The sequence below is a fragment of the Cariama cristata genome, unplaced genomic scaffold, assembly GCF_000690535.1.
Source record: "Cariama cristata isolate BGI_N322 unplaced genomic scaffold, ASM69053v1 scaffold29839, whole genome shotgun sequence".
Classification (NCBI taxonomy): domain Eukaryota; kingdom Metazoa; phylum Chordata; class Aves; order Cariamiformes; family Cariamidae; genus Cariama; species Cariama cristata.
This window is the reverse complement of record NW_009634561.1, coordinates 17632-45344: the sequence shown is the minus strand read 5'-3', so window position 1 is coordinate 45344 and position 27713 is coordinate 17632. Positions and strand designations below refer to the sequence as shown.

General features: G+C 47.6%; 1 protein-coding gene across 1 annotated transcript; it reads right to left on the bottom strand.

Annotated features, from left to right (window-relative positions):
- PIP5K1C (phosphatidylinositol-4-phosphate 5-kinase, type I, gamma) lies at positions 1-21719 on the bottom strand (the record flags this gene model as incomplete). Its single annotated transcript, XM_009707202.1, has 17 exons — positions 1-413; positions 823-906; positions 4952-5084; positions 5363-5467; positions 7951-7983; positions 8277-8415; positions 9400-9561; positions 9919-10003; positions 11020-11068; positions 11614-11697; positions 12905-13110; positions 13633-13932; positions 16128-16280; positions 18101-18218; positions 18829-18959; positions 19264-19350; positions 21688-21719. Coding segments are annotated over 17 exons (1904 nt in total), but the record flags the coding sequence as incomplete, so codon positions are not given.
- Between the last annotated feature and the right edge of the window lie 5994 nt (positions 21720-27713).

Genomic DNA, 27713 nt, shown 5'->3' with positions numbered 1-27713 from the left:
TTTAAAAAAGCACATTTGTGCTGTCTCTGTGCAAAGATAAAAGAAATAAATACATGATTAAAAAATTAAAAAGGTTCACAGTATCACACATGGATAGGTAGCTACGGTAGTGCACGTCTGGAAAACACTGTGTTACTACCCAGGATTCTCTACACCCAGCTGGATGTCTCCGTTGGGAGCTGCAGGTGAGCGGGTGGTTTCTTTGCTGCCCACATCTGGGATAAGTAGAAATACACGGTTATAGTTTTGCTCCGTTCTGATAACGCAGTGCCCGGGATCCTGCAGTGCAGCAATACTGGTGTCAGCAAGCTCTTCCCCATCCCACTGGAACGGCTGCATCAACGAAAAGGGAACACATCGACCTGCAGAGGGAATCGCTGCTCTCTGGGGCTTCTGTGTCTGCATAGAGATTACTGCAAGAGGCAGAGAAAAGAGAGTCAACACCCAAGCATCTGCCCCTAACAATCGCTTAGGTCTGAGCCCAGCCAACTCCCCAGAATTAACAGAAGCGTGAAGAAAGAACGCTGTTTTGTTTCGCATCCTCCAGTAATGACAACGCGACTGGAGAACTTGAGCTCCCCAAAGCTTTCATTGCACCAAATGATTCAGAACAAGCCACAACCCTTGCTGAGCAGACGGGGTCTCTGCCAGCGCAGGAGATCTCGCCTGCTGCCACAGAGCTGATCCGAGATGCAGCAGGGCTCTGCCACAGCCATGCAAGAGCCCCGTGCTGTGCAGAGGCCGCAAGCTGACCTTGCAAAGGGAGCGCAAGCTCCGACCTCGACCCACCGGGCACCCGGCACACGTTTCTTGTACACTTACTGTATCGCTCTCCTCATCGGAGACAGAGTGGAGTTGAGCACTATAGTGGAGCGGGGAGTAAACCCAACTCCTCTCGTCTGTCGGCTGCCAGAGTGGCCAGAGACGGCGGGGAGAATGCAAGGAGAGCAGCAGCAGAGCAGGGAGCAAAGGAGAGAAGAGGTCAAAAAATAAAAGGAGAAAATAAAAAGAGTAGGAAACAATACAGTAAAGAACAGCTGTCCACCTGGAGGGAGAGAACTGATCTCAGTGCCAGCTCTCAGCAGAGGAGCCTTCCTCATCCTCAGTACGTACCTGCTCCCTACCAGCTGGGACATGGGACAGCCTGCCAGCAGCTGACACTGGATCCTGCTCCAGCTGCAGGGGGGATGGCACAACCTCTCCTCTTGCAGGGAGAGATTTTTAGAGCTCTTGAGATGCCAGGCAAACCTCAGCTCCCTGCCACAGCATCACCCCAGCTCCAGAGAAACCGAGAGACAAGGAAGTGACTTACCTAAGGGCAGTGACAGAGCTCTCGGTTCTTGCTACCCACTCCCAGCTCTCAACCTCCCATTTCCTGAGCCCTGTGCATGCTACAAACTGGCATCTCTGGTGTCCAGGAGGGCTTTTTATAGTGAAACCTGATCTGGTTTGCTGTGCCTTCCCCCTTCCCTGCAGGCCAAGCAAGGCAGCAGATGGGTGGGTTAGACCATAGTGGATGGTGGCCACAGAAAGGAAAAAGTTATCGCCAGGAGTCTTGGAGACAGTGGGGTGGTGGGAACAAGTACAACAAAGGAGGCAAAACACAACTGAATCTTGGAAAGAATGAGGGGGAAGGGGACATATGTTGAGGGAGATGGTTATCACAACACTGGGCATCGCTGTGACAACGCACTTCTGCTGCTGACACAGCACAGAGAAGCCCAGGCAGATTCGAGGGCTGGTGTCTGCTTCCAGTGTTCCCAGGGGGGACCCACTTCCACTGCAAATGGGCTCTTTTGTCTCCAGAGCAGCTCCCAGAGAGAGGAAACTGCCCACTTTGACTCAGTCTGCGGTTTGCAAAGGAAGAGGAATGGAATGGGGTACTTGCTAGAAGCCTGGGGGGGTTCCCAGCCCAGGAACCAAGTCTACGATGTACAAGAAACTACAAGAAGCCAGAGGAGCTTTGAAGCACTGGGCTCTGCGTGCTGAACCCCATCAATAATTGCAGCTATGTTAGCAGAGATCACCGGGAGGAAGAAAGAAAGAGAAACCCTTGCCTGGAGCTTCTTACAGGGCTCTGCTAGAGGCGCAGGAAAGCTCAACAGTGCATAAAGCCTGCCCCACATCCTGTTTTTCATCCATCCTGACTGAACTGCATGTTCCAGCCAGCCTCCTTCAGAGCCTTTGAGGAGCTCAAATGCATGCAGGGAGCTGCAAACCCAGCAGGGAGATAAAGGAACATCCGGTGCTTGGTATTAACCCTCCCAGTGCCTGGGCATCCAAACCCAGCCGAAGGGGGCAGGAGGAGCTGCCAGGAGGGGTTGCCTGTTTGCCCACATAGGTGCAGCACTTTCCTCATGCCATCAGCCAAGGCCAGGAGCATGTTACTGCCTCTGCTTCCCCATGGACCCTGACTGATGTCCACTCCACCGCTCCCCTGCCCGGTACCAAAAAGGCAGGCGCCAGGAGGACCACGCTATACAAAAGCTTGTGGAGAGGCTCTGACAGCACTGCCGTTACCCTCTGAGGACATCAGCTCTCCCAAAGCCTGAGAAGGTAAATACTAAAACCCAGAGCAGTCTGAGCTCTGGATTCAACCCCTAAATGCTCAACTGCCTCCTCTGCATCTTTTGGAAAGGAAACCTTTATGAGCTGCTCACCATCCCGGCCACCAGAAAGACAACCTAAAAGGTTCTACTTGCAACTGGACTTTCAGCTGCTTCAAAACATCCTAATGGTCTCCTTGGAACCCTGTCTGGCTTCCTGGGCCAAGGCAGCCAAGCCTAACATTACCTACAATGGCTCACGTGCCTCTCTGGCCAGGTCTGGAGCTTGCAAGTTTGTCCAAGGGCTGGGTGATGCTGCAGCCCATCCCATGGCAGAAGCGGTCACTAGCCTGCAGAACAGCAGGGCAGACCATGTGTTTCTGCAAGATCCTACAAAGAGATCCATTTGTGTGATTTCGATGTGCTTCTCCAGTTTCTGCTGGGCTGGTTCCTAATGGCCACACAATACAGAGCCACAGCATCCAGGAGAAATGGAGTGCTGGCCCCAGTGTTTCAAAGCTGCAGCTCTGCTCCCCTACGTGCTAGCATGTTCACTTACAATCCCAGAGGAAAGCGAGGTGGTTCGGAGTCTGCGCTGGCGGGGAGAGTAAATCCAGTACCTCCCATCTGTGAACTGGATGGCCCCAGGGCAAGTGAAGTGAAAACGGAAACAGAGGAAAAAAGGATGATGTGAAAGACAGGATGAAAGAGAAAGCAAAAAACAAGGGGTTGGGCAACTCCAGGCCTGAACGGATCATTGGGCAGGAAAGCCGTGCGTGGGAAAAGCGGTGCCCGTGCCCTGCTACCATCTCTGCACTTTTATTCCCCTGTGGGTGAACAGGAGGATAAAGTGCTCTCCTTTCAGGAGCAGACTTCCAAAGATCAGATCACAGTCCCCTGGGACTTGACAAATCATCCTCTGCACACAGCATCCCTTCACCGACCATTGCCCCCGCAGCAGTCCTGCAAGAGAGCAGCTGTGGCCCAAGCCCCGCTGCACTCTGGCTGCAGCTTCATTTGAGCTCCAGCACAAGTCGTTTTTCCAAGGAGAGCACCCACGGGAACCCAAATCAGCTTTTCCCTTCATCTCAGCAGTGACAAACACTCCACAGCACACGACACACATTTAATGCAAAACTCGAGGACTCAGATGAAGTATGAAATGCTGATGAGCAGTCAGTCACGCTCTCTGTGAGCACACACTGCACACAGATGGTTTCCTCTGGACAGAGAGGTGATCCTCAAGTTGGGGGGAGTCCTTATGCCCAGGGACAGGGAGGAAGAAGAGCTGACCCTTGCTAGAAGACGCTTGCCGGTGGAGCAGGCAGTATCTGCAGGCAGCTTGCACACAGCTGCCATCCACAGGCAAAGAAAGAGCAGCTAGTGTTAGAGGGAGCTATTTGCATTTTGAACAGCATGCATAAAAACCCAAACAAGCTTTTAAAATGGAGCCGATTCCTTCCACAGCTCCCACGAGCCTCAGAACGACTCGGCAATGAGTGAGCAGCTCTGCAGCAGAGTCACACAAGCACAGAGAAAGGCAAACACTGCCATTTTTAGGTTAGCCTGAAGGAGCTCATCACAAGGGCTCAGCTCAACTCCATCGCCATATAACCCACAGCAACTAGTCGGAGCAGGGAGGAGCTGGGCACCTCTTTTAATGAGAAGGTTGCAGTGCCCAGGCATGGGGGAGAGCTCTCATGGGTCAGACCCTCAGCTCTGCTCTGGGAATCCACGGGACAGGTACACGTTGCTAAAAACTCTTCTCTGGTCTGCAGAAGCTGCTCAGACATTGCCAGAGCTGACTGAGGAACACAGCACCAGGCTCCACAGCACTCTGCTGCCAACCAGCAACCACCTCACTTACTCCCTGTCTCAGCACTAGATTTCCACTGCATCACCTAATGCATCTGCCTGCAGGGAAAGGAAAAGCCAGAGTTCACCAGAGCCTGAGATCAGCCCCACTGCAACCACCTCCCTTCTGGCTCTAGGCCACTGTGGCATGTTTGTGTTCAAGAAAGCAGCCAGGCTCTCTGGCTGAGGAAGGAAGAACCGCTCAGTTGCACCTACATTCACCTTGGCTTGTCCCGGGAGTGAACACGCTGGCCTAGATAAGCCCTTCAGCACTTGTGCTTGGAAGTAGAGCAGCACACCTACAGCTACATCCACAGCAGCAGTGCCGCCCACTTGAGCCCCACTAGATGCTGGTTTGAGTTCTCCAAGGGTTAATCCAGTTCCCCGCGTTCAAAAAACCCATCCAGCATTAAGATCTTGAGGTGCTCAACACAAAGACAGCATGGGGCAGATACTGCCCTGCACCTGACTGCTTGAAACAGAGACTGTTACAGCCTCGTCCAACATTTCCCATTACATCCTTAACAGGCCAGGTGGAGAAGGTATCTTACAAAGTATATGTCTGTGACTGGCACGTCATCTTCATCTGAGGCCTGGCTGGCTGGTTCGGAGGCCTGGCTGGCTGTCTCCACCTCTATTGTAGCTGTGGACGTTACAATGGCACAGGCTGAAGAAGCTGCCTCTCTGGAAGCGGGAAAGAAATGACAGAATCTAGTCACTGCGATCAGAAAAGGAGCAAGACTCTATGACTTATTACAGAGGAGCTGAAGATGTTCCGGTGTCAAATCCAGAAACATCAGGTCAGAAGTAACAGTGCTCAGCTTCACTGAGCTGTTGGGGGAGCACCTATCTCTCCAGGAAAGCTGGTGCCCTACAAAAGTCAGCCTCCAGCACAAGTTGCCACAGACCAACCGACACCGTGTAGGGCTCTGCAAAGCTGCCCAATGCTCTGAAACACTCACTCTTTGTCATCTTCTTCGGGAGCTACAATCTCAACGTCACACTTGGGCTCCAGCTCGACACTGATCTGCTGAAGTTCCTCCTCAACCCGCACTTCCTCGTGTGACCTGGAAAGCGAAGAGAGACAGGCTCAAAGGCTCAGTTAGGCACTAGTTCTGCACAGTCCTCAATTTTAGGTCAGCCTGAATCAATCCTGAGTCAGTCCAGCCTCTTGCACTGGAATCTCCCATAGGAGTGAGCTGTGCTGGTCCGCCCCGGCACGCAGCTGCCTGCTGCCAGCCACTCACAGCACTGAGCTCCTGGCACAGACCTAGCTGCTGATTTCAGCTCAGAGGGGGCAATCAGACCTCCCAGGATTGAGAATTTGGATAACCAAAACTCCCAGACAAGAGAGTCACTCCTGTCAGATTGCAGTGCTCAAGACTAACGAGGTAGGAAAAGAGGACAAGAGGAAAGGGATTAATTAGTCAGTACTGCAAAAAAGATGGGCAGTGTCAAATGGAGTACAGGAGGAAAGAGGAGAATTGGCCTCTGGGGAAAACCTGTGTCCAGAGTTAGCCCGGCGTTATCTACCAACCGCACAAGGGCCAAAGCCTCTGACCTCTTCCAAGACTCTAACCGCACCAAAGCTGCTCAAGCCTGCTCCAGGGTTAACATCAGATTTATCTGCATGCTCAGGAGCTGTTTGTGACAGTCTTCAATTTAATACCTCATGCTATTAAAGTAATTGCTTGTGCTAGCAGGGGCTGGCTCCATAGTCCTCATGGGAAGGAGGAGCAGGCGCTTGCCAAGCCGAGGGCAGTCTCAGGGAAGGGACAAGCTCCAAGTTCATCGGCAGCACCATCCTGCTCTGCGCTGTGCCTGGCTGGGAGCCGGAGCCAGCAGGCGGCACTCCTGACCAGGTTGGTGCCAGGGAACTCGCTTCCTCTCTTCCTCGCAGGGGCAGATCTCAAGAAACCCGGAGGGAATTCCCCAGCAGATTAGAATAATCAGAGGTGTGACATGTTCTTCAGCAAATTGGATAAGGTCTTTTTCGTTTCAGCTCAGGAATGTAAATTCACGCTTTAATAACTTTGTTCTTGCACTGCCTTTCACCAGGAGATCACAGAGTACTCTACAAATACACAGGTCCCTGCTCCCCTAGAAAGGGCATGCTGAAACACCAGCATCAGAAATGCAGAAACTAGGAAAAATAATAGCAAAAGGCAGCCACATTTGTGTGGGGTGGTTGTAGCTGTGGCAAATCTGTGACAGACCTACTTCTGACCAAGATGCTAAGCTCCTTGATGGTCCAGGAACAAGTACTTTGAATCACCTGACCTATTTCTAGATGAGGAGTCACATCCTACAGCAACTCCCTCCATTAGGTACACCAAGGGAGTCCGGAGTAACTGGGGGGAAGTCACTGCATTTTCCCAAATGGGTCCTACCACCGGTGCCTGAGTTTAAGTCTCCAATTTTCAGCAATTTCAGACAATAGATTCTGCATAGGAGGTGAGGTGCATTGCAGGTCCCTGACACTTCAACAGGTGCTGCAAATCAACAGCAAGTAGGTCCTTGCCCTCCAGAGACAGGAATTTACCTAGATTCAGTGACATGCAGCATCCAGAGGTATTTTCATTAAGACAGACCATGGAAAGGGATTTTTTCACAGTGTATGTGGTCTGAAGCTCAGCAAAAGCTAGGAACGAGGGTAGACACCTGTGAGATGGAGCAAACCTTCATCTTCCAAAGTCCTTGCCTTCCTCTGAAGCACCAAACACTGATTGCAGGGAGAGAGGATGTCAGCCTGTCCAGCAGCTCCTCTGGCACAATCCAAGACTGAGTCTCTGATGTGCATTTCAAAGTCTGCATCTACAATATTTACAAGATGTTCCGGAATGCTATAGGGCAGGGTCAGCAGCAAACACAGGGTCCTCATGCAGATCCCACTGACACAGGCAATGGGGTCATTTTCACTGGCGCAAAAATATGCAAGATAATTATATGACACGAACCTCTAAATCCACACATTCCTATGCAGTAGGGGATTTTTGTCCTACCTTGCCCTTGGCTCTGAGCCACCTATCACCACAGGAGGAAGGAAAAAAACCAAAACAACCCCTCAAAGTACCTGAGTTTCTGAAAACACTAGAAGCTACTTCTCTGGCAACCAAGGCTGCTCAGTGCCTCACAAACTCAAAACCCTTTCCCCTATTCACATCCACCGCACCCAGGTGGCAGGCAGATGCAGAGACGATTTTCTGTTAAGGCTCGCTTACCCAGAGGGGGACAAAAACAACTTTCCTTGATTCTGGTGTTGGTTGGGTGCATAAATTTGGACAACTCGGTTGTTCCCTTTCCCATCAAATAACAGGGGTAATATTTAAGGTTCTTTACAAAGCACTGAAAGGTCTGCTTCTAAGGAAAATTCTGTGTAAGAAATGTGGATCATTTGATTGCAGGAAGCAGCTCCATCATCCTGCAAAGGACCACACCAAAATCTTGGGGCTGCCGAGATTCACGTTCAGCCCTCTAAGAGACTTCTGCGCAGGGACAAACGTGAGGTCTCTGTGCAGCAGTGCAAGAAGAGATGAGACACTTTTCTCACCTGCCATCCTGCCCTGAGGAGTGTGTGCGCCTCCTGCAGAAAGAAACCAGAATAGTAGAGTTTGAGGAGTGATTTAAGACAGAAATCCTAGGCTGCCCCCAAATCTAACTCCCCACCCCATGAGGGAGATGTTCTACTTAACAGCTGACACTTCTCCCAGCAATAATTAATCCCATCAAAGCTGTGTCTGCTTGCTCCCAGGAGAGATTTAATTAAAATCGGTCATTAGCATTCCAGAGCATAGGGCAGCCTGCCGAGATCTGCAGCACGAAGAGGAACAGCAGCCACTTGGCTCCAGTGAAAACAGGGACAAGAGCTGTCCTCACCTGTACCTGGGCTGCTCAGAGGTCTCCGAAGGGGATCGCTCGGGAACAGAGAGAGATGTTGAAGACAGCGTTGTGGCTATGGAGGCTGTGGTAGCTTCTTCAAAGGAAGGAGGTGTGCAGGGTAGCAGGTCTGGTCTGCCTACTGGCCCAGAGTGAAGGGCAGGAGAGATGTAGGAAGAAAAACATGACTAGTTCAACCACCAACACTTTACCTACACCAGCTCCGTGTGAGGCTGTTCCACCAACCTGCACACCCTCACCAGGACTTCAAACCACAAACAAGCAAGGAGTTGGGCTGCCTTCATGAACGCCAACAGCTTCTCCCAAGGCATCCCCTAGAGAGAGCCAGTAAGCACCATTTCCAGCATGACAGAGAGACATTACAGGAAACGTAATGCCAATGAAGACACTTCACTGGTAACCAAAGCTGGATTAAAGGCTTGGATCACCAGAGATAAATATCCAAGTGAATTAAGACATGAATCGAGTGCTCCCTGCTTTGCACGGGTAGAAATCTAACACCTATGCACTCGAGGAGGAGCCTGTCCTTCACCACTCAACTGTAAATCCAGCCCAGATGGAAGTCATGAAAAGGCAGCACAGTACCAAGCCATTTGTCTTTTTTTCCAATGGCAAGATCTTGCCCCTTATAACTGTCCAAACACTGTCATTAGAGTCCTGCAGTTCCCACTCCTGCCTTATAAAAAAAGGGGGGGGAGAAAAGGGTGGAAAATTCAACTTTCTGATTCCTTTTGGGCTATGACTGCTGGTGCCAGTTCGCAGCGGCTGCCTTGCAGCAGTGACGCAAGCGACCATTTTTACTGCAGAACCATACAGTGCTGCAAAGAAGGGATTTGGCCGTCTTTGATGCAGAGGCTTTGCTTCCCCGATCAACTAACTGCTAGCACTGTGACAAAACAATATACTCTTACCTTCTCCCCTGTCCTGGTTAAGTTTAGCACCTACAAAGCACAGCAAGACATGCAATGAAGAATTACCCATCAAGGCAGACATGTGGTCAGTGCACAGTGGGGAACTTGAGGAGAACAGGGGAGGATCCTAAGGAACTGCTAGGAAAAAGAGGGTAATCACACAGCCATCAGCCACCAAACGAGACCATCACCTTCATCGTCAAGTGTGGGGTAACTCCTGGCCGCACGAAGATCATACTGTGTTTCATCCTTTTCAGAGGGGAGCTGGCTAGCTGAAAATGCAGCAGTTGGACCAGCTGTCTTGACAGCTAGCAAGGCACTACGCCCTTTCTTTGAGGGAGACGACTTCAGAGCTGGATGGGAGGAGTGAAAGAGAAGGTGAAATGACCACCACCACTACCTACTGTCACATCAAAGACACTTTTCTCTTCATAGGGAGAGGCCTCTGACACACACACACATGCTCTGCAAGTGCCATCTCCCAAGGGCTGAGTTAGGCTGCAGGGAGAGCTCCTGGGTGGGAGTCTGAGCAGACCAAAGCAAGCCATGACAACTCGAGGCTTTGCATTTCTCCAGCTTTGCTTTATACTACAGTGGAAAAGCCTGCTCAGACTCTGGCCCAGAAACTCTCCACGTGGACTGAAGCAGTAAGATTGAGATAAGGCTTGCCTCACATCACAAGGGCAAAACCTCTTGGACTAGGTACTTACAGGAATTCTTTCGAAACACTGTGTTGGTCATGAATTTGAAGAATCTCTCTGCATAGAAGCTGGGTCTGTGTACTGACACTGTGTCCTACAAGGGCAAGAAGGAATTGTTTAATTTTAAAATTATCCCTCAAGGCAGAATTTCTATAAAAACCAATGCAGTCTTTTTTATTCCAACATTTAGCACTGATAGAGCCTTAAAATGGAAAGGCTTAACTGAAATGATCTGATTAATGCTATAAATAAGCCTGAAGCATTGCCTTTGATTTGATTGCATTTGATTATATTTTTGCTGTAATTTTATAATGGATTTTGGTGATTTTATTCTTTTGTAGGCTTCCTGGATTTTTCAAATATTGGCCCAATTACACACACGAAATTTCTCCTGGTTTTGCTGGCTGACTTTCAAAGCACACATGGATACCTTTGCATACGACACGGACACCAAAATTCACCCAAGGGTCTCCACATATTTCAAATTTTTTCCACTTTGTGTTTAAAATAGCAAGCTGAAGCTGTCTCTGCTTCTGATATTTGACTGTGCTACCATGACTTGGCATCTACACATTTCCTTTGCCTTATTTTTTAAGGGAAGCTAGGATATGCAATGCTGAAAATTAGTTTCCACATCCAAGGTTGCTCTTTTGTAAACATGGATCTGGCTGCTGCAGGAGACAAGAAAACAGGGAAACACTGAAAGGGGTTTATTAACAGATAGCTTACTGAAGTGGAAACACAGTCAGTCACCAAACAGAGCAAATGGAGAGCTTCTCGACACATACACCAATGCACGCATCTTGTGCGTACAGCTCCTGGTATCATGGGGAGGAGGAAAATGACAGATGGGAGCAGAGGAGGAAAGCTGGTAGCACGACAGCTAAACATGCGAGGAGGTGGAGTGAGCAAGAAAACCTGATTGGGAATAAGTGGCATTACACCGCTGTGGAGGCATAAGAGGCAAGAACTATTCCTTTCATCAGCTTCAACTGTGCCAGTTCAGGCACTAAAAATAGCAAGGTAATCAGCACCAACTAGCATAAACGAAGCCAAGGCAGGTAATCCTGCCGAGGCCTGGACAATTCCTGCCTCTGTACGGGCACTCACCCCATCATGGACAAGGGCCTTCCAGGTATGTTCTAGCTTCTTGATGAACCTAATTCCAGGGGAGAAGTGGAGAGAAAAAGAAAGAGACAGATTCAGGCATGTACTCTATATGTAAGCTACCTTTCATAAGCCACACAGGCGAGACCACTGAGCTGCTAACAATTCCTCTTTCATCCAGAGTGTGGCTTTCCTCCAGCCAAGAGAGGTCGGCTGAGCACACCGGCATCTCTGCAGTCAGGTTAGGACTGCTGGGGAAACCCTACAGGGAAGGAGGAGCTGGGGCTGGGCTGGAAGAGGGGCAGAAAATAAAAATCAACCTTCCATCCCTGGAGATATTGCTACCCATTCTAGGCACAGAGACAGGAAACTTCTTTATGAGCAACTCCTTATATCTTAGAAAAATGGTTCTGTGTTATCAGTTGTTATAATGACAGGCTAAAAATCCACAGCCTCCGACATGCATCGACAGACGGCTTTAGGCAGCCTACCTACTCATTATCAAACTCTTCAGGAGAGGAAAATCCTCCTGCTTTCATTCAGTATTAAACCAGATGTTAACCTACTTAAAGGATAGACGACTGCAAAGTTACCTACCTGTACGATTGAAGGATATCTATTATTCCTACATGTAGCAGGAGACGCTCTCCTTTGCCATTCACTGCCGGGATTCCTCCCATCCTGCAAGTAAAACAAAACCTCAACGAGTGTAGACATAAAAAGAGCAGCCGTAATACACCTGAGACCTGTAGAAGGGTGGACAGCAGTGCTGAAAAGATGGCTCTCATGTGGTGGTAGGATACAACTTTGCAAAACCTGCAAAGTCACTTTGTGCGCAACCATGGGAAGTCACCTACTGAGCCAGGCCATCTCACACAAGGTGTCCCCGGGGTTACCGCCAGCCTGGACTGCCAGACACCAACTACGAGGACAGCATCCGAGTCGTATGGCAACGGCTCTGTCTGGGCCAGAAAGCACCACATGATTTTTTTTTTTCTTAGCTACAGGACATTTTATTCTGGGGATCGGATTATTTATTAGGTCAGCGTGAGCTGTGTCTGACTCTTAGGGCAGCAAACCTTTAAGGACGAGGGTATTTCCAGTCCTATCCACACTAATATCAGTCCTGCCAAAAGTGCAGCAACCACTAGCACCAGCACATAACAAAAGCACGCAGGCATCAGGCAGGCCACTGCAATTAATGATGCTATTTGAAAGAATGGAAACATCTAAGTATTATCCTGGCTCCACTGTGACGGATCCTCCATCAAAACTGGAGCAGCTGGTTACAGACAGCAACAAACAGCAAACTCCACCATTTGTTAGCAAGCTTGGTCCACAGAGCCAGAGAGACAGTCACGAGAGCCGCCTGCAGCCCAAGAGCCACAGATCGGGCACAGCACAGGACAGGTTTTGGGCAACCTCCCCCAACCAACAGCTCCACCAGTTACTCCAGCACTTGGCTACATTGCTGTTTGCTAACCACAAACCTCAGGGTACTGTCAGTGATTCCAAAGTGATGGAGAACAAACTCCAAGCTCCTAAGGACAAGCTGATCTCTACTTCCCCTCCAGTATTTGGATGCTGAGCTAGCACTGAGCAAGTTTCTCCTCCCCAGAGCATGGGTGGATGTTTAGAGGCCACTACAGGAGCTGACAACCTACAGACTGGCCTAAGAAGAGAGACCGCTGCGAGGCTGGAGACTTACGGAAATATTTTGCACCCCAGCTTCCCCCTTTCAAGCCACACTGCTTTACTGGCAGCAGTTCCATAACGCCCAGGAGAGATGCTCATTCTAACAGTCCATATGGGCCTCACTAGGGATTTACTACTCCAGCCTCCACCTCCACCCTTCCCAGCAGCGCGAGGAAAGCAGGTTTTCACCTACGTGTCGTCTGTGTCTATGGACTCCCCCCGGGCAGCCCCACCCTGGATGGACTCCATGGCCGTGGAGTAAAGTGCCTTCTGCCCCACGGGACGCTTCTCATCTGACGTGCTGTGGGCTCCCTCAGACTGTCGCTCCCGTTCTTGCTGGTCTATGTTATGAACACCAAGCAGGAGGCTGTAGTCCATGATTTTAAAACTTTCCAACACCTACAGGTTAGTATTGAGTTTAAGAACAAAGACAAAACATCAGGCCAGCAGCTCAAATACAGCACAGATTCCAAAGCATGGAACAGCCCATCCACATTCCCACTAACAACTCCTTCACCAGAGTTTGAACATTTCTGAACCAAGTCATCTCTGGACTTGATTGCATAGACTTTGGCCATCCCACAATCAACTCAAAGGGCTGAAGGCTTGCAAATAACACTGTTGTACCACATATCTGCTGCACACTGCATAGGAAAAATTTATTTACTCCCAACAGACCAGCTACAAGTGGAGTAGGCTGCCACAATTTGATGCACCAGGCAAAGGAATGCAGCCTCAGTCCTCAGAGGCTGTCATGAGATCCAACTCCACTGCTTTGCTTTCAGGGAAAACGGCAGTAGAAGGGATTTATCCTGCTTTGGGGTTAGCCGATTAGCAAGGTTCTCAATCATTTGCTCTTCCTCATGCTCAAGAGCCACAGAACTTCATTAACCTGCTCTCCAAGCTGCCCCCCCTTCTTACCAAACAATCTCGTTGCAATGTTTTCACCAATGCACTGAAGGTGTCTGCATCCAACATCAGACCCTCGGGCATATCTTGTATGAAGTCTAGATCCTTGTACGTAGGGCTGGACTTTTCTTTTTCCTTCTTGGATGCCCGACGTTTATAGGTTGAGCCTTTCAGGTCAAATTTCAGGTGCATTTTCACCACGCGAGGCAGAATGTTGTTCATCACGACCACACGGATGTTTTTGCCCCCTGATTGCACACAGTACAGTCCATAAAACTTCGGTAGCAGTGTCCGTGGGTTCTGGTTCAGATTCTGCAGCAGGGGTGGAAAAAAGCATGGGAAAAGGTCATTTTGGCAGAAGACTCCTGCTGTGTTCAACACAAAGCATCTTAACAGCTCTTGGAACAGTCAGACTAGGGGTTCTTCACCTAGAGACTTTCTGAACTTTACATGAGAGCTTACTGTACACATTTGACAAACTCTTGCATTTCAGTGGCTTTAGGACCTGAAAATACCACTATGCCTTGAATACAGGGAATGAGATGTTCAGCACTCGCTGGGCAAATAACCAAGTCCGGAAATTCCCTGCTTTCCCCATCAACAGCGGCTAAAAAAGGGCAACCAAACTGGAAGAGAAACAAACACAATAAGTGGGAACTTCAAGTTTAAAAATAACAGCTATCTTCAACTCTTCAGAAGTGTCAGAAATCAAGAGCCGTTCTCTGGCCCAGAATAAATCAGGGACAGGGTATTTTATTTTTTTTTTTTTTTTAAAAAAATCAAAAGCCTTTCTCTGGCCCAGAATAAATCAGGGACAGGGTATTTTATTTTTTTTTTTTTTTAAACAAAACAACATTAATTTTCTCCTCCTTTTGCAGAGCTGCTTTATAAAACACAGTTGGCTTTATAAAACACGGATATCCTGCTCTGCTATCATGTCCTTTTTTTAGGCAGTGGTATTATTAGGAATGATATGACAGGTATGATTTGCTTGTTCAGCTTCGGGAAAGTTTGGGAAGTAAACAGAACATCTCTGCACGCTATGAAAGAAAGGATGGACCCGACAGATTCTCTGACAGATGGCAGAAGCACGATTGTATTAAAATTTCATACCCATCCTCATCTCCCCTAACTGGGCATATGAATGGGCCCTCTTCGTGAGTGCGCTCTTTAACATGGTGCAAGCTAAAAGCATCAGAGGCAGGCAAGACCAAACACAAACAGCACTTGCCCAGCTTTCAAGTAACTCGGGATGAAATCACTCTGTTTGCTTTCCATTGACTCCTTTTACACTGGATAGGTTTCCCAAGAACAGCAGACAGATCATGTGTCAGCACTACAGTAACCCACAAACACTGGAATGCCACAACAGGTAGCACATAACTCTGCACCAGACAGGTAAGATCAGTTTAATTAGTTACACTGATGGCTAGCCCGGACAACTGCAGAATTCAGGACAACTGTGCAACTTCATGCCCATTCAAAACCCTCCACCTGATTTCCTACATACATTAGGCAAGAAGCAATGCTCTCCTCATCCTGTCCACGAACTTGACTGTCACTTGCAAAAGCAAGCAACTGGCTGTCAGTTATCTAGAGGCACCCAAGACCCTGTCTCACTTTGGCAAATTTCCCCCAGTAAATATTGATAGAGGCAAACATTTTCATTAAAATAGTGTATGATCACATAAATCAAATCCACCGCAACATTCATGCAGATAGGGCAGCACTAACATTGCTTGCCATCACCTTCTCCTCGGCAAACACATCCACGTGTTCTATCTGAACTTCAGTGCCTTCATCTACAGAGCTGGATCCTTCATGGCAGTTATGCAGGGAGACAGCTCCTGGTTTACATGCCAAAACATTGGGTTTGGTTCCAATTTACTACTTGTCACCATACGCAAGTCCTCTGGGTCTCAATATATCGCCTTGCCAGCCCTGACATTTAGGTAACAACTATCTGCAGCAGACTGGATGTGCAAAGTTGGCTGGTACCGCAAGAGTCTTTAGCTTGGTACTGCAGGTAGTGGGAGCCAGGACAACCAGCAACTGCCTTCAGAGTAACTCTGTCAAATAGCAGATCTGGGAGATATGCAAGGACAGCGGTGGTTTCCCCACAAAATCAAGGCAGTTGTGTTATTGCAATCAACAGCCATCCTCAAAGCCAGGCTGAGGCAGATGCATGGTGCCAAGTGAAGGAGAACAAACTAGTGCTGGGAAAAGGACACCCAGAAACACACATCTGGGAAGCCATTTTCAGGCCAGAACATGCCTACAAGCTATGGGACAATTATCTGCCTCAAGTTTACCCATGGAGTTTGCAAATAATTGGCAGGATTTGTGCTTCTGGGACTGGATTCACTACACACTGTTAACATCGTCGCTGGCACAGGGTGGGCGGGCCATACGAAACCCAGGCAGAGGACATGCCCTGTGTGATGATTTGGACAGAAAAGCTGCCACAACAAACCCAAGTCGGGTCCAAGGTGCTGGGTGATACACACCATGTAGTAGCCAGGAAGGAGCTTCTGTAGGAATTCAGCTTCCTTGTGCATCACAGTTTTTATGATGAATTCATCGTCGCTGGTGACATAGAAGAGGGAGCCGCTGGCACCAGGGTTTGACAGCTCTATCAGAGGCTCGTTACATAATGAATACTAGGGAGGAAAAGAAAAAAAGATGAGGTTTTTAGCCCCCACTCATTGCACGTTGAGTTCTACGCCCTTGAGGGCTTTCCCTAGCACGCTGTTTCCCTGTGAGATTAAGGCATAACAAAGCTTAAGTAAGAACTATTTTCATTATAGGTTAGGCCTAAGCAGCAAAGCTGATGGACAATTTACAATTAGAGACTGAGATTACAGTTCAGAGCATCCCAACTGCTCAGAATCAAGCTAATCATCTGCTTTCGGTGACATTCAGGCTTCATAATGACATCTTATCTTTTCCCATTGTGTGTGTATCACATTTAGGCTTCTTTCAGCACATTACCACAAGCGCAGACCGAAAGATAGGATTTTAAGAGACATGACAATCTGCTCAGGGTATCACTGCACTGGAGGGAACAAAATGCACTGGCCTGGCCTTGTGCTCCCCTGTTACAGAGGATTTTTACAGCCACATCTCAGCCCCTCAATCCTGCTGGAAACACATGAAAAGTATTAGATCAGGTGTCCAAACGAGAAGAGGGATCAGAGCTGTGTAAGCACAGCAAGTGGTACTGCACTGGGAATTGAATTGGGAGGACATTTCTAGACATCAGTATGCAATGCTGCCTAGTAGTAGGAAAAAAAAAAAAAAGAAGAAAGCGCAAGCACGCATATGCACTTTGCAGCTAGGTACCAACCCCAAGGTAACTGTGTAGGTCGAGTGGGTTCAGGGCAGTATCACATCAGAGCTGCCACAGCAAGAGGTATGATGGGGAGAGGGAGGCAGGGTATATAAGGGACAGAGTCAGAGCAATAAATTAAATGCTCATCATTACGTACTGAAAACAGCTTTCAGCCCTGCACAGATTAATGACCCAAGACTTTATCAAGTTAATTATCTCAGGCATAATTAAAGGCATTTGCTGCTGTGGCAGGCAAAGACAATCAGGGGAAGCAGAAGCAACAAATCAGAGCCGTGACCTTTGCAATTGAGGTAGGCTCTTTGCCTCACCCAAATTTTGAGCCACTCATCAAATCAGCCAGCATTATCTTGGATGGCACAGATGGGGACCACTGTTATTGTCAATGCAGTCATTGCAGAAATTGTCAATGAGGGCATGTGCTCATTTGGATGTGTTCCCTTGCCCAGTTCAACAACTGCCCTTTTCTAAAGAGCAGGACATCACATACACGCAAAGGACCAAACTCAACGCCAGTGTACTCCAAGCTCTGACAGTTTGTACTACTAGGTATTTTAAAAACAGCTTTTCCAGCTCTGAGGAGCTTTCTGAGCTCAAGAACAAGCTGTATTTTATTCTGTCTCTGTAAGATGATTAAAATAACTACACTCACATAGCTCTCAAGTGAGTACACAAGGAAAAATTCCCATCTTTGTCCTCAGAGCCCCAGGGGACATTACAGGGTTGCACCCAGAAGAACACAACTCCTTTTTCTTGTAAACACAGTAAGTTATTGTCACCACAAGCAACAGAGAGGGAACCCCATTGCATAGCTTACACACCACACACTGTATGCAGATCATTTCCTCTCCCTCCAATGTAAGCTAGCAGCTACCTCTTGGCAAACGAAGACTTGAGCTGAGTGGTGCTGGTCTTGCTGGGACTGTGACTGGATCGCCTCCAAAACTGAATGGAGTCCTTAAATCCACAGCCTATTCCTACTCCTTGCTAGGATCAGAAGGATTCCTCAACTCTTTCCTGTCCCTTTTAGGCAAGAGTTGCTGACAGCCTTGATTTAGGGGCAAATTTCTGCTGTTACTCCAGACCATCTCAAATAAAGGAGGAAAGATAGAGAAAAAAATGCATCCGTACCAAATAATCATCTGGACGAATCCCAAAGAGTTCTCGGAAGTACCGGAAAGCCACTGGTGCATAGGTCTTGAACCTGAAGTCGGCATAATGGTGAGCCGGGGTGAGATTACTTCCTTCGCTGCATAGAATAGACATTACATGAGCAGGGCCTCTGTATTACCATTCGCCATATATGTACAGTCACAACAAGGCTACTGTATATTTAAGACATCTTAGGAACAACAAAAAAAAATATCTTTCTTCTGTGGCAGGACAACAGGAAAATAGGTTTTAAATTATCTGCCAAAGTCTATTTCCAAAGAACGCAAGGAACAACCACTTGCCAAGCAGAATATATTTACATAGAGAATACAGTTTTTATGAACTTTGTTTATTCACAGAGTTGGAGAGCTCCCAAAATAAGTTTCTTCCATCCCAAATGTGGTATAAATTCACAGAAGAAATTCCAGACAGACAGGTAGAAAGGAAAGCATGTAGGAAGGCTAAGAAACCCAAGCATACAAACTCAAGCATACAGCACTGCATCTCACATTGTACTTCCTTGCAAACCAATGTACTGCAGAATCTAACACTTCCCACTGTTATGTTTGTATGTAATGGATGCATATTTAAAACATTCAGAGCATCCAACTCTGATCTAAAGACAGATGGAAGCTCTTTTGAAAAAAAATCAGTGAGAGGAAAAGAGATAACTCATCCATTTGTTTTGTTTCCCCTCTTTCCTTCACCTTGGGAAAAAAATGCTTTCCACCACGTAGAAGTCTTGCATCAGGACATCTCTCTCTGGCTTGGAGCTCAGATTGCCAACAGTATATCCAATCCCTAGCTGGATGGCCCCCTTCAGAGTGGATGAGGTGGTCTGGCAGAAAGAAAAGAGCAGTCAGTGAGCATTTCACAGCCAATTATCGCAATAACATCCCCTATATTACAATACAGTCAAGTCTATGACTTCTGTGGAGTTGTCTCAGGCACTACATACTGCTAAACAAGTCCAACCAGCTGCTGAAGAGATGGATTAAGGTTTCCGGTTTGCTCTTTGCAAGATTATGCAGGACAAGGGTGCTACACAAAACCTAAATCAGATTGGTAGCTATTGGGCCCCAACTTCTCTTCTCAGCCTCCACCTACATGTAGCTGCCACTCCCCACTCCACAAAACCAAACCTTTTTGTAGGTGGTTTCACCAGAAGCATCAACGCCTCGATGACCTATCTTCTTTCCTTGGCCAGGCTGTCCTGGTAGTGATGGTCCCTGCAACGAAAGAGCATGGTTAAAGTCCAGAACAGAATCTGACCTGGCCTGCAAGAACAAGCAGAGCAGCACAGGCACAACCACACTATCATGGTTGTCAAGGACAGAGGGATCGCTCTCTACTGCTAGAGAAAAATCTGCAAATAGGTGTCATTGGCACCAGCAAGCTTTAAGCAAGGCTGTTTGAATTATACATCCATCCCTCGTGACAAGAAGAGTTAGAATACCCAACCGCTCCATCTGACACCCTCAGTACTAACTGGGCAGAGCCCTCAGCAAAGATGCTGAGCTCAGGAAAGATTTGCCTGCTTCCCAGCTGCCAAGATTCCCCCGTTGCTTGACTGCAGTTTCTCATTGATTTAAAACAGTGATGCATTAAATCAAACAGCAAGTTTAGTCTTAGAAATCCCATACCCTCAGGTGTCATACCAATACCTCGCGCTTCACTGGAGAAATAAGAAACAGATAACAGGGACAACACAACCCCATTCCTGCATTCACATGGAGATAATGCATTAAACGAGATCTCATTTACTCACAATTCAAAGTACAAACCCACACAGGGTGAACTGCAATCACAGCTCTTCCTGAAGTTTTGCGAAGAGTTTACAGAAACACTATAAGACCGCCAGCACTTCAGAGTGAGAACAAACCTTCTCCTATCTCATTCTCCTCCTCTTCTTCCTCCGAGTCTGCCTGGGCCTTTTTTAGCTGATCCAGGAGGGAGCAGATTGTGACTGCACCCTTTAACAAGCCAACGGAATCGTGTTTTGTGAAGTCCGATACAGCTCCTTTTGCAACCCCAGGCATAGAGCTCTATGCCCTGCCACAGGGCAACATCTCACCTATTCCTCAGCTCTCCTCCCGTCCCAGCAGACTGCAGAGCACATCAGATGGCTAAAACTGCCCATGAACCACCAGTGACATTTAGGGGTTTGTTACATTAAAGAGCAGCCAGGCTTTGGATGTTCCTTTAAGCAGCGTGCAGAGAGATCCAAGGTCATTTCCCAAGTGACAATATTATATCACTGTCTCTCTCAAGAGACATCTCTTAGAAGTGATCTCTACAGCAGACAATGTATAATTTTGTTCAGACTACAGAAGTTCTTTGTGTTTTAGCTTTTAATCAAGAGCTTGCAGCTATTTCTGGTCAAACTACTCGTACTTCTCGTGCTAAGGGGCAGTCTGATTTCTCCTTCAAAAAAAAAAAAAATCTTATTTCCTACTCCGTTTTTAACATTTAGCACAGCCAGGCTTGCTTGCGAGTACTTCTTCCCATGATGAGCAGTACAGCTTATCCTTCCCTTGCAGCTTCCACCCAACAAGCCGGTTCCTATTACATGTAAGCTCAATCTGTACCGTCCTGTCTCGCCACAGAGCTCATCATCATCCTCTCAAAGCAATTAACAGACACAGGTATTGGTTACGAGATTGCCATCATATGAAACGCAGTAACAAAAGTCTCTTCCATAGTCTCTTGCTCTACCTGTGACTGTGTTTCCAGGGCAAGAAAAAGTGGAGCTATTTGTGCATTGAACCAAGCAATCAACTTTCACAGAAGTTGAGCTTCCTACTACGCATATTTCTGGGGAGGCAGAAAAGAATCTAAGTGTCACATTCCTGGCAGTTTTATGGGACGATTTTGCTATTCATGTATACAAATGCTCATCATCCCAGGTGAGTAATGTAAAGGGGTATGTCAGAAAATTCGATCAAACAAAAATCATTTGAACATGATGCCCTAAACCAAGTGTGTGGGCTTCAGGGAACAGCTCTCAGGCACAGATCCTCCTACTAGATTCCCTGCTGCCAACTGTGAAGAGTTTTGCTCCAGAAGGTAACAGTGACTCAGGAACCTGCGACCTGGATTATGTGTGTGAGATCAGTCCCTCGAGATGTTCCCCCTCTTTTACGGCTTCACAAATTACAGCCTCCTTGACTCACTCCCAGGAGCGAGTGAGACCCAACACAGACCCCTGGAGATGCCCAATACATGGATTCTCCATTTATATCACCTTCAGGTTCTGATGTGGTGTGGAAGAGGTGCCCTCAGTCACTAACTTACAGACGTCACGGATCACACAGCTAAAACTGGCCACGTGGTGGGCATAATCCCTTCACAACCCCGCTGTGGCTGTGGTGGTGCCAACACAGGGATTCCAGAGATCTGCCACTAATTTTCTTTCTCCCAAGTAACAGATAGCAATTTTTCAGTAATCTTAAATGTATTTTGAAATCCAGCTTTGCTCAAAAAAAAGTCAGGTCGAAGTGTTTTCTAGAGCTCTACGTTCTTATTTCTCAACACGGGATTTTCAAGGCCAGCTTTACACATCTCACCTCGGTGATGGCTGCCTTCTTCGGTACCAGACCTGAGGAGAGAAGAGAAGAACCTCAGTAGAAGTAGGGACATCAAGGAGGGGAAGAAAAAAAAAAAGAAAAAAAAAAAAAGAGAGAGAAAATAGCCTAATGCTTTGCTTTTTCAAGCAAGCTGGAAAGCCTTTAAAGCAGCTGGTTTTGCTCAGTTTTCAGTTTCACTAATGCAGGAGTCTGAAGTTATATGGGTCACCCAAACAATTTCGTATTCAAAAGCACAAAGATGCACGATTTTTCTTAGCAATAGTGTTTCCTAGAGGCTTCAGTAGAGAGAGTTCTTGTAAATCCCTGTTGCACCATAACTAATAGATCCACACTACACTGAGCAGTCGGTTCCATAGAGAAGCACAGAGAGACACTTCCAGCCACTCAGAAGGCACTTGACAAACTATATCGATAATTGAACCTATTTATAGACTCCGATGTCCAAATACATTGCAAAAATGAATGCATCATTTATTACCATTGCCTTTGGGAGAAGCTACCATTACTCCATTATAGTGAACGGTGGGAAATTAGGATTTTGCCTAAAGCTTTTAGATATACAATCAGAGCTGGAAACACGGGTTTCTAACATGAGGCCATCTTTCCATTTCCTAGCACAAACTCACGTTTGCAAAGAGTTCCTTATATTTAGGCAACTCTGAGAACAGGTTCCTCTGCTGCCAGCCCCGTGAGGTGTTCATTGCCCTGCTGAGACCCTCGCGCGTGGGACCACAAGCCGCAGCCCAGCTGACTCCGGAAAGCCACCATGAATAAGGATCAAGCTTCTTGAAAAGAGTTCCTCACACCACCCTGGCGGCAAAACATCCCCTGCCAAGGCAGCTCCCCCAACCAACCTCTGCATCCAGAGCCCAGTTATTAGGAGGGAAGCCCGCTTGCAAAGAACACAATCCCAAGTAATAGATTTAAGGCCATCTGTTTCCAAGTACGAGTCTGCCGCTCCCTGCTCCTGTCTGAAGTGTTCCTACAAGTACAGATCCTTAAGCAACCCCCAATCCTTCAGAAAGAGCTGAATTTCGCAAGAGACCATTGAGTAGAGCTTGAGAGTTTTGGCTGTGAGGGAGAAAGGCTCTTCCAAATCCTCAACTTCTTCCCACTTGAGGTGGATTACACAACAGCCTGCCAGTGCCCAAGTCCTTCGACTCAAGAGGGATGTTTATGCTCAGGATGGGGGGGTGGTCCCTCTCCAGCCCTCCCAGTTGGAGAGGAGGAAAAGCCCCAGAGGATCCAGCTCAACATGCTGCTGCTTCAGCATCACCCCCATTCAGCCAAGGAGGAACGATGATGGTTTAGCTGAAGCAACTGCTCAATCTCCTCACATACAAGCAGCGATGCTTCAGGGCTCGTTTCAAAAGGAGCCTGAGCAAGAAGTTGGGCATAACAGGAGTGCGATGCTCTGCAGATGACAACAGCCCTAAGAGAGCGTGTGATTCAGTTATATTTCAGGCACTGGGAAGCAAAACACCCAACAAACCCAATAAAAATCCCTTGGTGGTCACAGGGGAGATGAAATTACTCTCAATCAGAGGTGCTGAGGTTATCTCACCATCCCGGTCTCCACAAACTGGGCATCCTCTGGTGCAAAATGGGTCTTCTCAATGTGGCATTTTGAACCGACTGCGATGCAGCTCCCCAGCCCAACAGCTTGGCCCGCGTTTGCAAAGCTGGAGCCCCATGGGAAGATTCACTTCCAGTCACTTTGTTTTAAATCGTGCTCTCTAGTGCCCAAGTTTCACTTCAGGAACAGAATCACAGGACTGCAGCAAAGGTCTGAAATCCTGCTCCCTCTGTGCGCACTGCATTGCACGATCCCATCTCAAACAGGAGGATGGGAGGTGAGCGGAGCAGGACCCCCTCGTAGGCATGGAGCAGCTCCCCTCCATCACCCGTCCGGGTTGCACACCCCTCAGCCAAGGGGTTGTCGCCTACACGGCTGGGTACTGGGTGTAATGGGCGATGTAAAACCTCATCACTCCCTCCAGCTCTTTGGGACTGCAGCAGCACGCAGCCCACAAGACCACTGCTAGCTCAAGCTCCGCATCACTTTTTGTGCTGAAAAATTAATTCTTTGGCCTAAGACCACACAATTTTATGATCATTCAACAAAAAGCCCCGCAATGGTCAGGGGAGCGGGAGATACCGCACTAAGTGAGCATTTGGTTAACAATCTGTCAGGGCATGAGCTGGAGCAGCAACTCAAGACCACAGAGGAACCCAAAGGGGCAAACGTTGCTCCAGGTTGAACACTGGAAACCACTGGGAACACAACGCAGCCAAGAGGGCCCCAGGCCAGGAAGACTGCGCTCTCCCGGCCACAACCGCTCTCCTACTGCACTAATCTCTTTTCTGCACTTTGTCACAATTCCAGAGCAGGAGATTATCTTTAATTTTGTGATAATTACCACAAGCTGCTTTCATTCCCAGCTTCTCAGTGTCTGCTGCTGTACACGTACCAAATGTGGAATCAACACCAACCGCCTGCATGACAGAAAGGTACCAGAGGCGACGAACTGTGGATCTCCAGGAGAAACGATGCTTCAGGTGGACAAGAGCATCACCAGCAAAACCTCCCTCCCCATACATTAAAAAAAAAAACCAAAATAACCAAACACCACACAGCTTCATAAAATCAACTTGTCTAGGCGGAAAATGAAAAAATCTTCCACCGGCTACTCAGTACACAGCACTCGGCTGTGCTCGTCTCAAACAAGCTGACAGATGGCCTTGTGAAAACTGATTTAACTCCAGCTTCGGGGGTTATACAGCCATGAAAGACAGCACTCGGGTTTGCGGGGAACAGGAGCTCTGCTGCGGGAAGTTTCAACACTTAACAAGCTAATTGAAATGATTCTTATCCGATTTGGTGCAGCTTAGTGAGGGTGTATTCAGAAACGTGATGAGTGGCTCTGGAAGGCGAACCCTGGGATGAAACCCCAGCTTTCTGCCCTGCCTCCAGCTTGCATCTGGGTTTTGTAGAGCGTTTCACATACGCTTGACCTGCTGCCTTCAGTTCCTCTTCACATCCGCGCACGGCTTTGAGTCGACCCTATTGCAACGCCTGAGTTCCTCTGGAGCCTCAGTAATGAACGCTTTGGTTGTAGCATTCAGCAATTCTCATCTCTGATTTAACTTTTTTTTTTTCTTTCATATGCTTCTCTATTCACAGCCACAACCAGCCTGTCCATCCCCGCCACAATGCTGACATCCCACACGACACGGACGAATTTACTCCTGGAAACCCTCTGCACATTGACTGCCCGACACAGAAAAGGACTCTCGAGTTTTAGCTCTACCGCACCAGAGGAACGTAAACCTACACAAGATGAGATAGCCCATTTCCCTTCTTACAGGATATATTGCATCAACAAACTGGTGTTCAGACCTTTTTAGGCCCCTCACCCTCCAATTACATATGCTTGATCACTCAATATCTGTAAGCAAAGCCCAACACAGACCGGCAGGAGGGCTCCCGTTCACTCGTCGTGACCAGGTTCATCAACTGGCCTCACCAGTGCCCCTGAGCTCACAAAATGGTGCAGGGTTGGGATCAGAGCTGCTCCCTCAGCTTCTCCAGCCCATCGCCTCTCTAGATACTGTCATCAGGGAAATGCAAGTGATGCCAGAAGTTAAGAAGTTTAAAAAAAAAAATTAAAAATCATCAAATCTTTGGGCTTAAAAGCAAACTTAATGAAAACCAGAAAATATTGCCCTTGCTGTCCACAACTTAGAATGAGTTTAAGTTAAAAACGTAGGTTTCAAGTTTCATTTACATGCAGAGAATAAATTTTAAAAACTAATCAAGGGAAAAAAAAGTCACTTGGATCTTTCAAAGCCAGCTAAGGCAAGTTGAGTAGCAAAACCCCTTCGTTACAAATGCAGAAAGTGCTACAAGAGGCTTCTATCCACTGAAAAGGAATTTCTTAAGAAAGTTTACAAACATCCAGCAGAAGCCTCATTTGAGATCTAATAAAGGAGTCTTCTTTATAAGACAGAAGTATATACCCACATATATATTTATAAATTATAAGTATTCAATACTTCATGATGCTCTAGAGAAGCCAAAGCAAATTTGACTAACTGGTAGATTTATCTGGACTCTTCTTCTCTCAGAGCTGGTGCTGCATCTTTAATAAAAGCTTCACTTTAATAAAGCATTTACGAGGAGATATACAATGTGACTGCAACTAAAAATACATTAGAATATAGACACCACGTAAGCTTTTCAACTGGAGACTGTACCAACATGACCCCTCCAAAAATGCAACACACTAGAGACTTGCCATTTGCCACTCCATCGGGGTGGTACCAATTGCAGTCACACACGGCTAGTTTTCCAAGTAGAGTTCTCCAAAAGTGCTGATCCAGCAGTTTACATTTGTTGTTCCTTTTTTTTTTTTTTTTTTAATTTGGTCTTTGTTTTTAAACTACTGAGCTGACAGCAGCCTTTGCAAAATTGACATTTAATACTAACCCAGTGTAATCTGCTAGAAAGCTGGGAAATTCTGACAAGTCACCCACACACCAAAGAAGGTCTGGATCTAATTTTACACTTACTCGATTGAGAACAAGACAACGTGACACACCTGAGCAACCCATTTAGACATTAAGAGGAGGTGAAGACTGCAACCAGGATGCTACGATTTATTGTTCGATCAGACCACTCTAAATGCAGCCCCATCTGGTCAATGCATTATGTGCAAAAGCATTAAGAAACAGAGTGCTAAGACACGAACTGTGAAAGTTAAAGGCTATATACATGTAGCAGATGTGCTGCAGTCGAAATACAGAGAGAAAGGCTGGAAATGAAACGTATCCATCAAAAGAGACAGCTGTTACTTCCCGTAAGGGACTGCTGATAAAAAGAAACTAAAATTAAGGGGGGGTAGGGGAAGGCAATTCGGAGAAGATGCCAGAAAACACGTCTCGGCTGAGAAGCAGCATCTGAACTAGCGCAGGCAGCCAGCCGGGGCTTCCCGAGGAGTCGGCACCAGCATCAGGCCATATCAAAAGGGAAGGGCAGAAAGCAACCTCTGAATTTCTGCTTGCACTCAAAATGTGCGGCTTCAGCTCCCAGCAAGCAGCACGCAGGATCAGGCAGCCCAGGGCAGTCATTAGAGAGGAGGAGACACAACAGGGAGCAGAACCCAGACTCTCGGCAACCTCCTAGAGAAGGCAGCTATTTACAACCTGCCCTTCCCAGGCATCCAGGATGACCTACTTCTGATCATTAAACACATTTTCTTCCCATAAAACAACAGCATTTGGTTAGGATGAGAAACATCAAGTAAGCCACAATATTATTTAAAGTTTGGTGGTTTTTTCCCCCTTAAATGCAGCATCTCTCAGCAGAAAGAGCTGTAGCTGACCGCTCCGCACCCTGGGCATGGATAGCTGCTTCTGCCAGCGGAGAGCCTGTAGAAATAATAAGGAAATAAAGTAATCCGAGATAAATTCCGCTTGTTATACAGAATCTACATATAGCGTTGATACCAAAACGTATCCATTTTTCTTGGAGCACTTGCTGACTGAATGAACGATTTTTTGGGATCATCTATGCAAAACTCGCACTGGTTGAGCACAGTCTAAACTCCCTCTCTCCCCCCTGCTTAGCCCCATCCAGCCCAGCACCGAGGCAAGGCTCGCTCCATCCCTATGGACAAGCATGGGAAGGAGGAGGAGAGACCTTGCTCCGATGCACCTGCAGCACAGGTAGCTCCACGTTCCCCAGGACAGTTCAGTCACCATCCAAAGTCCAGCAGTTATCTGCAGACAGACAGAAATGTTGGCAGCTCCGGGCAGTATTCAAACCGGACTAGCAGGAGCAGTCAGAGATAAGTAATCCAATTTAATCCCACCTTGGCTGCCCTGCTCTCCTCTCTGTCCTCTGCTCCTGCTTGCTGCCCACACCAGCTCCATGCCTCATTTTGCTGTTTCAAGCGTGCAGGAACCACTTCCACTTCGTGGAGGTGAAAAAATGACATTCGCAA